The following is a 17,671-nucleotide window of genomic DNA, read 5'->3' as shown; positions in this document are numbered from 1 at the left end:
AATTGTGGTAAAATACACATACCATAAAATTTACCCACTTGATTATTAAGTGTACAATTCAGTGGTGTTAAGTATATTCCATTGCACACCACCCATCTCCAGAGCTCTTTTCATCTTGCAAAACTGAAATTCTATACCCATTAAACAATAATCTCCTGTTCACCTCCCCCTACCCAGTAACCACTATTGTCCTTTCTATCTCTGTGCATTTAGCTACTCTACATACCTTATATAGGAGGAATCATGCAATATTTTGTCTTTGTGTAACTGGCTTATTTCATTTAGCATTATGTCTTCAGGTTTCATCCATGGTGTAGCATGTGACAGGATGTCCTTCCTTGTCAGAAGGAAATTACACTATGATAAAGGCTACGTAGGTTCCATCTGTCTATTAATGTATACACCGTGTTTGGTTTATCCATTCATCCATTGATAGACTCTTGTGTTACTTCTAGCTATGCTGCTATGAACATGGGTGTAAATATGTTTCTGAGACCTTGCTTTCAGTTCTTCTGGGTATATATACAAAAGTGAAACTGCTGGATCATAAATAGTTCTATTTTTAATTTTTTGAGTAACCACCATACTGTTTTCTATAGCTGCTGCATCACTTCCCGTTCCCCTCAAGAGTGTACGAGGGTTCCACTTTTTCCACATCTTTGCCAACTCATGTTATTTTCTGTTTGTTTTTTATAGCAGTCATCATTGGAGTAGCTACTTTCAAAAAGGGCCACTGGGGAGGGGTGTTAATTAATAACTACACCATGTGTGGACTTTGGGGTCAGAGATCGGGATTTGAACCATAGTTCCCACTTACAGACTGTGTGGCCTCAGCAACTTGCTTAACCTTCAAAGTTTCAGTTTTGCCATCTATAAAATGAGAATGATAATAGTATCCATTTCATAGTTTGTTACCAAGTTTGAGAAGTGCTCAGCACAGTGCCTGGCACATAGTAAGTGCTCAAAAATAATAGTTATTGTTACTACAACCTCAATTATTTTTTAACGAAGTAATCAGGATTGAAAACCATTTGAATTCTCTATTAGTGCCTCATAGAAGAAAGGCTATTGAGAATGTACGTCTATATATTTAAAAATTTTTATGAATTATAGTCACCTATAGCTCAGCCGGAGAACTTGGGCCTACTATAATAGGAAGCAAGAACCCACTTTTTCTGTGAAGGCAAGTGTGGTCTTAGTGTGGGAAATATAATGAATTGTAGTCACTTTAATAGTCTCTATCTCTCACCTTTAACCCCCCCCATTCTCTCTCTCTCTCTCTCTCCCACGCACACACACACACACACACGTGAATAAAAACTGGAGTGATGTTATTGGGAATAAATGTTAGTCAGCTTGAATCAATAAAAAAGCTGCAGTAATATTGTTGGAAGGTAATGAAAGAAGGAAGTACTATATATTTTCAATAAACACAGGAATTATAGAGAGAATTGCTATGGAAGTCCTATACCCATTCAGACTTCTTTAGCCTGTCTGTAGCTTCTATGAAACTTGCATAGATTAGAGGAAGAGGTCTGAAAAACCACATTATACTATGATAATGGCTACTTCAGTTCCGTAGTCTTTTAAAGAGTCATGCCTTAGGAATGAATTCATCTTTTAACTTTTTTATGTGTTGTACAAATAAAAGTTACACGAAGTGTAGAGCTTGATGGATTTTCAAACTGAATATACCCATGTCACCAACACCTTGATCAAGAAATAAAACATTATCATCACCATAGTCACCCCCCTGAGCCCCTTCTGCACACTAGCCCTCCAAGAGTAACTACCATCCTGGCTCTAACCTTATAGATCACTTCTGACTACTTCGCACTTCTTGTAAATGGAATCATGCAGACATGCTCTTGTATGTGGCGTCTTTTCCTCAGCATTATATTTACAAGAATTATAGATGTTATTATGTGAAGTTGTAGTTTTATTTTATTTTTGCTGTATATTATTATATGACTATACTTCAATCCCTTTTTTCCTTTCTTTCTTTCTTTCTTTCTCTTTCTTTCTTTCTTTCTTTCTTTTCTTTTCTTTTCTTTTCTTTTCTTTCTTTCTTTCTTTCCTGCCTCCCTCCCTCCCTCCCTCGCGCCCTCCCTCCCTCCCTTCCTTCCTTCCTTTTTTCACCCTGAGCGAGATGAAAAGGCATTGGGAGATTTTGAGCAGCCAAGTGATACTATCTGACTTATATTTTTAAAACCTCACTCTGGCTGCTATGTGAATAGAGCAAGAAGGCAAGGATCATTGTACAGAAACCAGTTGAGACAGCTATTGGAAAATCCAGGAGAGAGACGATGGCAGCTTAAACTAAGGCAATATGTAGAAGTAGTAAAAAATGGTCAAATTCTGGGAATAATTTGATGGTAGATCCAACAGGTTTTCCTGATGGAGTGAGTGAGAGGCCTGAGAGAGAAACTAAGGATGACTCAGGTTTCTGGCCAAAGCAAATGGGGGAAGTATGGGTTACTCTGAAATGGAGGAGGGATGATGGCTGTAGGGGTTGGGAAAGCAGGTACTCAATTTGGCATATTTTAATTTGAAATGTTTACTGATATCCAAATAGAGTGTGGAATAGGCAACTGGGTATACAAATGGAGAGTTCAAGCAAGAGGCCCAGGTTGAGTATATATATATATTTACAGCAGAAAGATGGTATTTTTAACACCATTGGACTTAATATGATAATGGGGAAAGAGAGTATCAATGGGAAAGAGTCCCGGGGGCTCTGGTGAGGAGGCCCCAGCAATCAGAGCAGAAAGCATCTCCATTGTAAGAGGGAAATCAAGGTAGTGTGGGGTCCTGAAAACCAAGAGGTTATTGTTTTAGATGAAAAGTATGATCAGCTGTGTTAAATGTAGCTGATAGCGCAAGGAAAATGAAGCCTGGTGAGTGCCCATTAGATATAGCAACACAATGAGGAGGTCTTTGGTCACCTTGACGAGAGCAATCTCTGGAACATGAAGGTGAAAGTTGGATTAGTGTATTCAAGAAAGAATGGGAGGAAAGGGTTTGAAGACTATGTGCAGTATAGCTCTGGAGCCCAATAGCCCAAGGTGAAGTTACCTGCAGGGTTGGCTTCTTCTGAGGCCTCTCTCTCCTTGGCATGTAGATGTCCATCTTCTCCCTGTGTCCTCACAGGTATTCCCTCTGCCTGTGTCTGCGTCCTAATCTCCTCTTTTTATAAGGACACCAGTCAGATTGGAGTAGAGCCAAACTGTGACTTCATTTTACCCTAATCACCTCTTTAGGACTTTGTCTCCAAAGACAGTCACATTTTGAGGTCTTGGGGGTTAGGACTTCAACAAGAATTGCGGTGGTGGTGGTGCTGGTGGGGGTGGGTGGGCACAATTCAGCCCATAAGGGGGACATTTGAGTATTTTCCAGTGTGGGGCTCTTAGGAATAATGCTGCTATGAACATTTTTGTGCATGTTTTAGTGAACATATGTAGACATTTCCATTGAGTATATGTCCAGGAGTGGAATTGCTGAATCAAAAGGAATGCATATGTTCAGATTTGGTAAAGACTGCTAAAAGCCTTTCTAAGCAGTTGTACTAATTGACAGTCCCTCAACCATTTACTTTTACAGTGGGTGTCACTCGTAGAAGAAGACTGCAGGAAACACTCAGAGGATTCTGGAATCTCCCTCCCTGAGAATTTCTCTGTAAATCAGGTCTTTCACAAGGCCATTTCAGAAAGGAAGATCAACCACCCCATGCTTCAGGCAGCTCTCGCCCTCAGAAAGAAGGGTAAGGATCCAGTATTGGCCATCTTCTGACCCAGCCACACCAGAACCTCTGGTGGGATTAGGTCAGAATATATCTAAATGGGTTTTGAGATCACAAACCTTCTGGGCCTTGATGGGAAGTTGTTCTTAAAACATAGCCCCGAAGTAAGTTATACCAAATGGCAAAAAGCAGCACCATCAGAATGGCTGGGAAAATGGAAGAGTTTTATTTAATAAAGCGATCTACGCCAGAGACTGCCTTGTGAGCAAACTTCTCTCCCTCTGACGACACTGTTAATGACCCAAATGACCCAAACTCTGTCTGGCACTATGATGAGCTACGAGTTGGCTTACCCAGATGAAGATGGTGTCAAATGGTCTACAACATAAGCTCATGTTCATTCAATAGCCATTCATTTAGTGTTAGAGCCTGGCTTTTCTTCACAAGCATATTTGAAATCATTCCACCCACTTATCAGCACTTACCTGAAGGTGGCTGGGCCATTCATGTCCATATTTTTCACTCTATTGCTTGGGTGGGAAGTGCCACACCCTTGATTCAGCTATCTTGTTTCCAGTATCTCCTGGTTCTTACCCTCTGTTTAGACAGAGAAAGCCTGAGGGTACTGCTATCTCTTTGTATTTCTCTAGTTTTGAAATGGCAATACAGTCTCTGAAAGCTACAGTAGGTGTTCAGGAACATAGTGGAGCAGAGTTTGCAAGAGCATAGACTGGGAGGTGGGTTCCAGCAGTGGTCTGAAGGCAGGATTCTGGCCCCATGTGGCTCTGCCTTCACTGTGTGAGGGGCACAGCTCCTCAACTGTCTTAGCTTCTGGTTCACTCATCCGTTAAAGTGCGATGGTAAGGTCTGACCTGCCCAGCCCAAATGTGGTGGGGATCCGATAAACTGACAAATGTCATAACCTCTTGCTCTACCATTGCAAGGAATTAAGGAATGCAGCATCTCCACCTGAGCTTCTGAAAGCCCTAATGACACAACTGGCTCACTCTCATGTCTCTGTGTCAGAAGGTGCTTAATGGTAAAGGTGATTCTTTTCCAAGTTGTCAGCTAAGATGTCAAGCATCAGGAGATTGATCTAAGTGAGCAGAACCCCACTTCGCTCCACCCAGAGCTTCTCAGAGCAGAGTTCCGTAGCTGGTCCATTCACGGGGGACCTCTCGCTCAGGATTCACAACCTGCATCCTCACCAACAACTGGCTGGATGACAGCGCCCAGAGGAGCTGCCGGGCCCAGCTGATGTGTGAACTGAAGCCGCACTTTGACTTCCTGATAGAGTCATGTCGGATTGGAATGGCCAAGCCTGATCCTCAGATCTACAAGTTCGTGCTGGACACCTTGAAGGCCAGCCCCAATGAGGTACGTAGTAGATGCTCTCTTGCAGTGGAGAAGAATGTTCTAGAGATATTTTAACCAAGAAAAATTGAAGAGTGAAAAAGTGGGGAATATCTGGGGCCTGGCAGGATGGCTCTAGGTCCAGTGACAGGTTCCACTTCTCTCAGGCCAGGATTTCTGTAGGACTTTTATCCATCTTCTCTAGAAAGTTCTACCAGAGGTGGGCACCTGACCACTCTCTGTGGCTCTTACAGGACCCTGATCAAAATAGGTATTGTTGAAAGCTACTAGACCAGCTGCCTCAGTTTACCTATAAAAACAGTTCAGCCCAGAGGGATTTTCCCAAGACCACAAGGCTAGCTGGGATCACCTCTCCCAGGGGTAAGCAGGAATGGGCTCTGGGAATTGAATCCACACCCTTTCAGTTTAGTGGATGATGCTCCAACCAACTGAGCCACACTGGCCAGGGCACCACTATTCACATTTTAATGTGTTTCTTTCTGGTGTTGTCCCTTGTGCATGAGGTTTGCTTTGGTGGAAGTGATGCTAATGTTCTTGGATTCAGGTTGTTTTCTTGGATGACATGGGGACTAATCTGAAGCCAGCCCGTGACTTAGGAATGGTCACCGTCCTCGTTCACGACAGCGACGTGGCCCTGCAAGAGCTAGAGAAAGTAACAGGGATGCAGGTAACTGTGCGTCTGTGCTGAGTCAACTGTCCTGCCACTCACCTGTGTTTAGGTACACAAGACAGACAGGAGAACCTGGTGTTCAGGCCGTCCATTACTCCAGGTGTGGTTCCCAGGCGCAGGCCTCTTGGGTAGGAGTTCATTACCCATTGTATAATCATCACGATGCCCCTGAAGAACAGCTTGTTTCTTTCCTGCAGTCAAGGAACAGAGAAACAATGCTCTGAGAGCAAGGATCTGTGCTAGTCAGATTCGGGGGAACCAAGATGAGAGTGGGGCTCTCAGAGCCATTCAGTTTCCCTTTTTAGAGTGAATATTGAGAATTTAGCCGCTAGGTTTGCCCCAGTTTGGGTAGGGAGCACAGTCCTGTCCTTATGTGACTGGTCATGCTGTTGGCCCTCAGGTGTAGTTGTTTGCTTCCTCTCGGTACACACCCTCCTGGCAGCCTAAAGGAAGGCTTTGAGTAAAACCTGCTTCTTTGTTTGAGAATGGGATGTCCTTAATGACTCCCCGGGGGCTGCATGGGACTTAGCCTCCTCTGCCAAAGCTGAGGCACCTTTTGTTCTTTTGGGCTTATCTAAGATCACCCATCCCACTGAGCCCAGGAGTGAGAGTTCCTCCAGCATTTTGCAGTAGTGCTGTGCTTTGCTCAGGGTTGTCAGTGTAATGGGATAGAAGGGAGGAGGGGACCCATGCACTTGACTGGGCTAGAAGGACTTCAAAGGCACCACAGCCATTTTCTCAAAAGGAATTATATTGTTTCGTAGGGCTGCTGTGACACTGCAGAGACTGCATGTCTGAGACAACAGCCTCACATTGAGGTCAGAAGTCCAAGATTAAGGTGTTGGCAGGGTTGGTTTCTCCTGAGGCATCTCTCCTGGGCTTGTAGATGGTTACCCTCTCCCTGTGTCTTCACATGGTCTTCCCTGTGTGTCTCCTAATCTCTTCTACTTATAAGGACACCAGTCAGATTGGATTCTGACTCCAATGGGTTTGTCCCCAGGATCTCTTTTAACCTTAATCACCTGTTTTAAAGACTTTATCTCCAAATGTAGTTGCATTCTGTGGTCCTGAGGGTTGGGATTTCAATAGGAGACACAATTTCATTCAGAATGACTGACTTGTCTTTAACAAGTAAATGAAAATGTGTGTCTAATGACTTCATAACCTTAAAACATCTTGCCCAAGTATTACCCAACAAAAATGGGGTTTGGCTGTCCACTGCCAACCACAGACATATTCCAAGGACAAAGGTTGATTGGGAAGGAACAAGGTCTTTCTTAAAATGTTGCACAATTTGGGGGACCAGAGGACTCCCTGGCTCCGACACTTCTCTTCTGCAAAACACAAGAAAAACCCATTTGTTTCCAAAAAGACCGAAACCCAAAACCATGTCCCGAAATCTCGCTCCACCCGTCCATGCAGAGCAACCCAGAGGAAGAGAGGGGCACAGTCTGGGACCATCCGCCTAGTAGTGAAGATGCCGCTGCGTCCTCCAAGTCACCGCCAGGGCACATGTCCCCTGGGGCACAGCCCAGTGCACACAACTCAGCCTTGGCACAAGCCGGCCCCAACAGGGCCAGTGAAGGGAAGAAGGGGCATGTTTCTCCTTTCCCTCTGTTTAAATGTCCTGCTCCAAAATTCTGCACACTCTGGAAAGGTCTAGCTCCCCAGCCAATCCCATCTTTTCCCCTGGCTAGACTGACAGGTCAGCACGTCCTACAGGTCACACCGGACACTCAGCTGGAAAACAGGGAAAAGAGAACGTAGAGGATTGGTGGGGATTTCCAGGGGCCAAGCCAACAGGCCATACTCTTCTGTCTGCCTTTCATTGGTCAGAACTCAGGGGCCTCCCTGGAACTGAAAGGAAGGTGAAATAAAGTCTAGCTGGGTTCCAATCAAATAGAACCAGTCTGAATCCTGGCAGTTACTAAACTGGCAAATTTAGGTGTGTTTCTTACCGCTCTGAATTTCAGTGTTCACTACCTTAGAATGAGATGCTGCTGCTGCAGGAGAGGATGCTGGGTCGCTGAGTCACTGAAAGGACTCAGAAGGCCGTGGCCGAGGGGATCTGGAGCTGGCCTCTGGTGCCAGCACCCTGGAGTGTTGGACGCTCGCTCTGAGAACCTCTCATGGAAGGAGGCTCAGGCGCCTCTCTTGATGTACCTCTCACTGTCTGTTTTCTACTTTCAGCTTCTCAAAACAGCAGCCTCTCTCCCAACCCCATGCCATCCAAGTGACGTGAGCCATGGGTATGTGCCAATAAAGGTAAGTGAGCACTCTCTCTCAGTTAGCTAAGTACTTTCTAACCAGGTCACCTAAAATGACTCACAGAGACATTTGTTAACTATCAAGGGAAGTTTGATAGCCACTATTTATAAGGAAATCATATTTCCCATGGTATCATTTCTCAAAAATCAAGGGAAGACACAGACCATGCCTTGGGATATGCAAAATGGTGTAACTGACGTGGTCAGATTCCCAGGAAACAACAGGCTCCTTATACAAACAGTTCAGACCTGTGTGGTTCAAGGATTAGTTGTACTTCCCTCAATGTTCTTGTAAGAATGAATTGAAATACCACATGTAGACCACAGGCATATAGCTGATGAAGAGGAGCCCTGGCCCAATCCGAGCAGGTCTGCAGATGGTGGGTGACCTGCTGCCCTGGAGGATAACTGCAGATTTTTATCAAGCAGTTGCTGTTGGCTGGGCACAGAGAGAAATGTTGAGATGAGTGGAGGGTCGTCTGTGACCCAAGGCATTTTACGGTCCACTGAGAAAAACACTCAAAAGTCCTTGCGGTTACATCAGAGGATGAGGTCTGGACCTAACAGCAGTGCCTGGAGCACTCAGAGTGGGCTCTTTGAGGGGCAGGCAGCAATCACAAATGCCAGTCCTGGGGCTTAGCCGACATGGTAAAGGGCAGCAAAGGATCAGGAGACTTGGAGTGTAAGAAAATGGTTCTGGAAACTGCAGGTCAGTGTCAGTGCAGTCCCTCCTATAACCCTGGGTGGTCCTAAAGGTAGGTGAGCATTTCATAAGGTCCCTCCAGACCTCATCTCTATATTGATGAAGAATGAGGAGCTCTTCGTGTGGGCCTGGGGTCTGTTCTGTAACCTTGTGTCTTCACCCCATGGACAGGGTTATTCTTGTCATCCTCCTGATGTTTGCATATCCAGCCAGTTTCAATACATTCCTCGTTTGATCTTGAAGGAGGGTGGTCAGAACTGCTTACTACCCCACTGCCACCACCCCAAATTCAATAGCTGAGGCAGTGACCTCTGGGGAACCCCAGCTGAGCCCAGGGTAGTGGGGTGCTGTTGCATCCATTTCCACTGGAAGCTAATGCAACCCAAACTGGATGGTAAGACATCTTTCTTGTTTTCCAGCTTTATGGCAATTTTATTAACATATTTAAAGGATGGGAAAACACATGCATTTGCTGAGCTACTTAGCTGGGTCAAATATGGAGCAGCAGAATGAGCCCTCAGGATCTATTTAGAACAGAGGCAGATGAGCATCACTTGATAGAACATCAGCACTATAACATTTTCAATGTAAGGAGTATGGAACTTAAATTCTCTCCTTTACCAAGTACTAAAGGGAAGATTGTGAAACATATTCTGATAAAATGATTGTAGTCCGTGAAAGGGTTCGGGAAAGGTCAGCCTAACATTTTCTTGAGCAAAACAGCTTCTTAGGAATCATGACTGAAACATCCGGTTGGGGACCCCAGCGTGGAGAAGTTTGAGATGCAGCTACACAGAATAGTCTCAGGCGAATTTCTATGATGGGCAGCTCATTCTTCTCATTCATTCCCATTAGAAAGTTGGGGATATGTGTGTGTGGGGAAAATAGACTGCACTGTGACTACACATTGCTTTGGTTGGTTTGCTTAGGCCCCACTGTGATCGTCAAAGGAGGCTTAGTGCTGTCATGAACAGCCCCAGCTTTCAGTGGCTTAACACCGAGTCTGTTTCTTGCACAGCACAGTCCAGTGTGGGTGAGGAGTGGGCTCTCTCCATGTGGTCATTCAGGCACCCAGGCTCCTTCCTTCTGCTGGTTCCACCCTCCTCAAGGCCCAACCCACTTAGATGCAGACGGGAACTTGGAGGGAGGACCCCGTACAGAGGCACTGGATGTAGCACACATTTCCTCTGCTCATATGCCATTGGCCAGAACTCAGCCATGTGGCCACACCCACTGCCGGGAAGTGGGGGGAGGTCTGGAAAATGCCACCATGTGCCAGGGAGAAGAGACGAACACAGATATTGAGCCCTGGCAGCCGCTGCCACACCCATATAGCCCAGAAAGGACTAGCAGTGTAGCAAACTTGAAAAAAATTTTCATATTCAAGAGATAAACAGCTTTCTGACAAAATAATCATGGTATTCTGCACATTCACATGAATATTATGCTCTGTACAAAAATCAGTCCCAGGTTTTTCATATTGAAAACATGACAAACTACACTAGTCACTCTGTTAGTATAAGGGTCTTTTAGGAAGGAGGCAAAGCTTTTTTTGTTTTGGGTTTTTTTCTCCCAACATTATAATATTTTCAAGCTTCTTAAATAAGTTACAATAAAAACCACATGTTTTTATTGCACAGTTTGGCCAGTTGTCTCTTTTCAGGCATATTCTGGCATGGGGGTCTCAGGCTGAGAAATCTGGGTCATACAAGATCTGGAAACACACTAAGTGGCCCAGCCTGTCTGCAGAAGAGGGGCCTGGTGCTGCCCAGCCTGGCGCTGTGGTCACTTCCTGCTCACTTCTCTCTCCCACAGCCTGGGGTGCATCTGCACTTTGTAGAGATGGGCTCCGGTCCTGCCGTGTGCCTCTGCCATGGATTTCCTGAGAGCTGGTTCTCTTGGAAGTACCAGGTAAGGAAAACTGGGTGAAGGCACACCCCAGTCAGGGTGAGACAGGAGAACATCCAGATGGTGTGCCCCAGCCTGAGTGTCATTAAGAAGCCAAAACCAAAGTATGGCCATGTTATCTCAGAAATGTTGGGGCCAGAGATTGCTCTAGACCTCAGAGCTGTGCTAGCCCATATGCTACCTTTGCAGATTAAAAAGCAGGCCTTTTTACTCTGTGCCACCTGCCAGAAGACTTTGTAATGATGATAGAAATCTGCAAGGTCTTTGTTCAGAAAGGTGCTCTCTTAGATGTAGCATTAGATGCAGTGTGCAGACCCTACCACCATCCATGGCAGCCCTATCCAGGTGGGCTCGTTCCAACACCATGGAGAAGATACCAGGTAATGTCACATGGCACTTGGGATAGAGCCATTTACAAGAAGCAGGGGATAGAGGAAACAAAGAGGGGGTGTCAGTCAAACACTTATAAGACCACACCGGAGTGTACCTGAATTGTTTGTTTTCTAGATTCCTGCTCTGGCCCAGGCAGGTTTCCGGGTACTAGCTGTGGACATGAAAGGCTATGGAGAGTCATCCGCTCCTCATGGTGAGCTAGCTGACATACAGCTGTTTTCTGTTGGTCATGTTTTCTGACTGTCCGAGCTCTCCAACTGCCCTGCCTTCCCCCAATCCCAGGTCAGAGCAGGCAGTCCTTCAGGGGCATCTGAGCTTGCACCTCCCCTCTGCTACAGTGTCTGCTTTCTATGCAGTCTGGGCCCCAGATGTCTCTGCTCCTCATACTCTGAGTGATACAGGAAGCCCAATGTCCTGTGCCCTGAGTGTGTCTCCTGCTGGTTGATGGGGATGTAGATTATAGGATGTACCATTTAGCTCCAGAACATTTTCATCCTGCAGAACTGAAACTCTGTACCCATTAAACAATAACTCTTCATTCCCCCTTTCTTCCAGGCCCTAGCAACTACCCTTCTGTTTTCTCTCTCTATGAATTTGACTACGCTAGGGACCTCATATAAGTGGATCAAATAGTATTTATCCTTTTGTGACTGGTTTATTTGACTTAGCATAATGCCTTCAAGGTTCATTCATCTTGCATCACGATCTCCTTTTTTAAGGCTGAATAATATCTCATCGAATGGATATACCACATTAATCTGTTCATCCATTGATGGACACTTGGGTTGTCTCCACCTTTTGAATATTGTGAATAATGCTGCTATGGGCATGGGGGTGTACAAATATCTGAGTCCCTCTTTCCAGTTCTTTGGGTTATATACCCATAAGTCAAACTGCTAGACCATATGGTAATTTAAAGGCCAGATTCTTAACCCAACCTCCATGGATCCTAGTGGGAGTCTATCCAAGGGTGGGTAGGTATCAGGGGGCCTGTGAACCCTTTAGACTACATGTGGATTAATGAGCATTTTTCATTGTTTTTATCAGTTTCAGAAGGCAGCCCAGAACAGTTTAAGAATCCCAGGTATGGAGGCAGGAACATGAAGCAGCAGCCAAGTGTGCAGCAGAACTCCTGGTCCCTTCAGGTGTCAGTGGCACTGGTAGCAGTCAGTGTTGGCTTAGGGAGCCAACCCATCTGCTCAACACCCCTTTTCTGAGCTGCTTCCTCCATATTCACATCAAGCCTGTTGTGTTCAGTTTAAAGCCAAGAGATGTGGACTGAGGCTTGTGGTCACTCGGGTTGTTGTGGCTACATAGGCGAGACTGAACACTCTGAAGCAGTGTATAAAGCAAGCAAAGGATTTTAATAATTGCTGGCGGTTGGGCAGAGACCCTGAGCAGGTCTCTATCAAAGCTATGTGGAATGGATTTTAGGGCAGGGCTTATATAGGGAATTTGCTTCTTTGTTTCTCCTTTGGAGGAAGCAGCCCTGGGAATTGGGGGCTAGGTGGGGCCGCAGGAATGTATTGGCAGTAACAGGAACAGAAATTCGCAAGGCTCTAAGGTTATCTTTAGCCTGCAGCTGCAGCCTCTTAGGTCAAATTCTTTGTAAACCAATTATTTTTGCAAAAAGGCTAGACATTCTGTAAGACATAACTTTACAAGAGTTATAAACAAGTTACAAGCAAATGGAAGGAGATAGGGGCTAAGCTGGTGTCTTTTGGCTTGTAAATCATTGAGTGGCTGTAACATTCCTTTTTTAAGGCTTTTTAGCAGGCCTTTGCTACTTTTTACAGAGAACATCTGAAGCCCCTACGTATTTACATATTTAGCAGATCTCTGCCACTTTTTACAGGGAATATCTTGTGCCCCTACAAGGTGGTCACCAACCAGGCCACTCAACTTGTCATAACATGAGAGTGCTTCCATAATTATTCTGTAAATGTTATGGTGTTGATTCAGCAGCTGCTTGATGCTGAATGATGCAGAAGCATTTTAGACAGAAGGACAGCCTTCAGTTCAAACACCTAGGAAAGGCATTTAAGGTTTCTTTCAAATTTAATTATTAAAATGTCTATTTTTATTCATCTATACTGCAAATGTTCCCTGAATCCCCTAGGCATAACTTAGTAATATAATTTATCATTCAACCTGGAACACTATTAAAAGTAAAAAAAGGCACTATAAATAATAACATATAAACTGAAACTGGGACTTATGGTCATACCCTGATTATAATTTTTTTAAGGAAACCATAATTTACATGTTAACTATTGTTGAAGATTTTGTACAACGTAAATTCTAAAGCCAAGCATAATGGTTTGGACTATATGCACATCCAGTTCAGATCATTTGTGTATACATTTCATACCATTTCTTAATAGGTTTTAAATAAATTATTTTTCCTAAAAGTTTGAAGCCTTTGTCTCACTATTTTCTAGTTTTTCTTGTTCCTGCTGAGAAATCCCATGCCATTTGGATCCATAAACCTTTCTATGTGACCATTTGTTTTTTTTCTTTCTACCCTTGATCCTTTAGGATTTTAAAAAAATATGTTTATTGTAAAATTTTATGATGTAGTGCTATGATATAAGTCTTTTTTCATCTACTTTGCTGGATACATTTATAGTTTTTGGAAATTTTCTTGAATTATTTATTTGGTAATGTTTCTTTTGTTTTTTATTCATTTTTTTCTTTTCTTTCTGAAATTGCTTTTATTGGTTAAAAGATTCATACTACTCAAAACAGTCCACAGATTCAGTGTAATCTCTATCAAAATCCCAGTAGCATTTTTTTTTACAGAAAAAAAAGTGCAATTCTACAATTCATGTGGATCCATAAAAGACCAATAGTCAACTCAGTCTGGAGAAAGAACAAAGCTGGAGGACTCACACATTCTGATTTCAAAATATATTACAAAACTATGGTAATCAAAACAGTACTGTACTGACAAAAACACAGAATATGGAGCCCAGAAATAAATTCACACGTTTCTACACATATGCAGTCAGCTGATCTTTGGCAAGGGTGCTAAGAACACGCAATAGGGAAAACACTGAGAAAATTAGATATTCACATAAAAAGAATGAAATTGGATCATTATCTTACACCTTATCTTACAAAAAATCAACTCGAAATGGATTAAAGACTTAAATATAAGACTTGAAACAAATTGTTAGAAGAAAACACAGGGGAAAAACCCTTATGACATTGACCTTGGTAATGATTTCATGGATATGATACCAAAAGCACAGGCAACAAAAACAAAAACAAGTGGACTACATCAATCTGAGAATTTAACAAGAATTTTTGTTTTGGCAAAAAGTTCCTTTTAGTTGTTGGTAAATTTTAATCCTGTGAATTGAATGTATTTCTTTCATTTTTAATTTCAGAAATAGAAGAATATTCATTGGAAGTGTTATGCAAGGTAAGAAGGATCTTTGGGTAACATCTGTAACATCTTTTTCATCTCAGTATTTTTATTGATATAAGACAGAACTGTGGGTATTCCTTTAAATCTTAGGAAAGTATCATTTCACAGAATTCAGGTATAAACTCTTACTAAAAGTTTGCTGTATATCAAGTGCCGCTCTAAGCATTTGATGGGAGAGGAAACTGAGTCACAGGGAGGTAATTACCTGAGGTTAACAGCCAGTAAAGCCAGGTTTGAATCCTATAATAGCTCCCACAACTCTCCTCTCAGCCACTCCACCATATTGTCTTTCATCTTGGGGATTTTAAAAATCACTGTACTTTGGTAAAGATGTCGGTGGTCAGACCTAAGGATTAGTGTGTGGATCAACGACTATAATGCTCTTCCTATTCTAAGACAGGCATAAGCACTGTGAGGGAGGGGGATCCTCATCTCAGAGCTTGAGGGGGAGGAAGGGGCAAAGGTGAAGGGAGTCTGTGACCCAAACCTACTTAGAACAAAGGCAAGGCTGGAGGGGCCAGGGGGAAGAAACAGAAAACTAGCAATACTGCTGATCACACTAAAATTACGAAAAGCCTGCATCTCAGCATCACTACTCTGGAGCTCCCGCATCCAGCCCTGCATGCACCCTTTGCATCTCATAAGGGGAGGGTGGGTAACAGCCTAGTTTCCAGTTAGGGTTGTTTTTCCTCCCTCAGTTTCCAAGTCTTTGCCTCTTCCACTCTGTCACTCCCGAGAGGCTGCTGGAAAGGAAAGGAGGTTACTCAAAAGCTAGTGAAATGACTGAACGTTGTGTTCGTTTGCTCAGGCTGCCATGACAGAGTGCTGCAGACTGAGTGGCTAACGCAACAGAGATTTATTCTCTTGCCATTCTGGAGGCTGGAAGTCTGAGATTAGGTGCCAGCACGGTATTATCTGAGGCTTCTAGGTGAGGCTTGAAGGTGGCCATCTTCTCCCTGTGTCCTCACATGGTCGTTCGTCTATACACCTCTGTGTCCAAATCTCCTCTTATTATAAAGACACCAGTCAGATTGGATTAAGGCCTCATTAATGACCTCATTTTAACTTTATCACCTCTTTAATGACCCTGTCTTCAAATACAGTCACATTCGGAGGTACTGAGGGTTAGAGCTACAACCTGTGAATTTCAGGGAGACAAAATTCAGTCCATAACAAAAGCAGACACAGTAATTCTAATCTTGAAGCAGCTGAGGTGGGTGGATACAATTTCTGATTTGTGTGTGTTTCTTTCTTAGGATATGATAACCTTCCTGGATAAGCTGGTAAGTAATAACTTGGAACTGATCTCTTTGGAGAATTCTTTTTGGGTGTGAGCAATTAAAGACAAGATGTAAGCCTTGGAAGGTGTCACTGTTGGAGCCCTTGATGGGAGAAGCGAGGGCGGGGAAAGGAACACTCTGGGACAGTGGAAGGCTGGGTGGTTGATCAGAAGGAATTACAAAGACAGAGATAGCACGGACTTTGGAGAACAGTGTGGAGATGAGTTTTTTTTGTTTGTTTGTTTCATGAAAAGCATCTTCCAGAGAATAGGATACCTCTGTTAGCTTGAGTCAAGGAGTTTGGAAAATATCCTATAGGCTAATATTTCACATTAAAAAAAAAGATTTTATGTATTTATTTTTAGAGAGAAGAGAAGGGAGGGAGAAAGAGGGGGAGAGAAACATCAATGTGTGGTTGCCTCTCACATGCCCCCAACTGGGGACCTGACCTGCAACCCAGGCTTGTGCCTTGACTGGGAATCGAACCAGCAACCCTACAACTTTTTAATATATTTTGAAATATCTGAAATCAAATCCTTCATTTAACATCATTTGAAATGTCAAACTCAAAACAAATCAACAATGGTGATCTGTGAAGATGCTTTTGCAGAGTACCTGTACCATTCCTGAGATTACAATTTAGCGACACCCTCCTCCCACCCTCGGATGGGTCATGGTGCGGGCTGAAAACACTGGCAGTGGAGGGGTAGCTAAGAGAGCCTCAAAGTGATGGGATTTGTCACCTGTTAAGTGGATGTGAGAGTCAAGGGAAGAATCTGATACGACTAAGGAGTCCCTGAACAATAGCCAGGCACCAGTAAATGAGACGAAAACAGCATGGTCCCTGATCTCCACAGATGCTCAGTCCTGTGGAATTGGCCTTGGAACTTTGGAATATGCTGTGGACATCTAACAGGGCATGGCCCAGTGTGGCTGCCCAGTGTGGCTGCACGGTCCATGGACGAGTCCCTAGGAAGTGAATGAAAGGATTGCATCTGAGGGTTGGGTCTAAGGAGAACACAGGCCTTGGGCTCTCTGCACCTGACCCCAGGAGCCCACCCACATTCGCCTCCCTTCTTTATCCTTTGCTAGGGCATCCTTCAAGCGGTGTTCATTGGGCACGACTGGGGAGGCATGCTGGTGTGGAGTCTGGCTCTCTTCTACCCTGAGAGAGTGAGGTAATTAGGCTGTGAGCAATAAGCACTTGGGTGAAACTGGGACTGATTCCCAGTCAAACCTTTCCTCAGGTCTGGAACCCCAGGAAACTTCTTGAAAACAAATAGTTTATCTGAAGAGGTACCACCATAACTCCTAGTGCCAATGAGCAAGGAGGACTTACTGAGCTGATGTCTTAGGATGCAAAGCCTGTTCCAGTTACTGGTAGTGCGACAAATAACTCAGGGACAGAGTATTCAGTGGGCATGCGGGAGAGTGATGGTAGACTTTCAGGGGAGTGGGGGAAACAGCAGGGGTGTTGGGTTTATAGAGTTAAGCACCAGGAGAGAGTTTAGTCCTGGATGGAAAAATGTGGTTTCCAGTTTTGCCCTGAATGGGCTGTGTGACAAATCATTTCACCCATTAGGCCTTGGCGTCCTCAAGCACTAACTGGTAACGGTAACTCCTACCTGACTGTACACCCTGAACACTGCTGTGCAGATGTCAGGTTAGCATGGCATTTCATGATCATCATCACATCATTCATAATCATTCTTAGCAGGGCATTTCAGAGCACTGGCAGGAGCTTCAGATGACAGGTTTGGAACCCAGAGAGTTGGGTTGTTGTTTGCGGCCACAGTCCATGTGATCTGGCTTCCAAAATTAGAACTTGTCCGACCTCCCATTTCAGCCTGGGATTTTAGCAAATTAATAAACATTATCCTTAGCAGCCATCTGTATTTCCCTAA

The 17,671-nt window shown here is 44.0% G+C and overlaps 1 protein-coding gene across 1 annotated transcript in view; it reads left to right on the top strand.

Annotated features, from left to right (window-relative positions):
• The window catches only part of EPHX2 (epoxide hydrolase 2), a 45,403-nt gene that overhangs the window by 5,959 nt on the left and 21,773 nt on the right, over positions 1-17,671 (top strand). The window contains exons 3-11 of the mRNA XM_090289055.1: positions 3,601-3,760; positions 4,926-5,116; positions 5,658-5,780; positions 7,974-8,048; positions 10,569-10,664; positions 11,169-11,247; positions 14,447-14,481; positions 15,744-15,770; positions 16,860-16,945. Coding sequence (XP_090145181.1) covers positions 3,601-3,760; positions 4,926-5,116; positions 5,658-5,780; positions 7,974-8,048; positions 10,569-10,664; positions 11,169-11,247; positions 14,447-14,481; positions 15,744-15,770; positions 16,860-16,945 — 872 coding nt within the window. The remainder of the gene's footprint in view (positions 1-3,600; positions 3,761-4,925; positions 5,117-5,657; positions 5,781-7,973; positions 8,049-10,568; positions 10,665-11,168; positions 11,248-14,446; positions 14,482-15,743; positions 15,771-16,859; positions 16,946-17,671) is intronic.

The sequence above is a fragment of the Furipterus horrens genome, unplaced genomic scaffold (assembly GCF_987537825.1).
Source record: "Furipterus horrens unplaced genomic scaffold, mFurHor1.1.pri manual_scaffold_10, whole genome shotgun sequence".
NCBI lineage: Eukaryota > Metazoa > Chordata > Mammalia > Chiroptera > Furipteridae > Furipterus > Furipterus horrens.
This window is presented reverse-complemented; position numbering and strand designations above follow the sequence as displayed.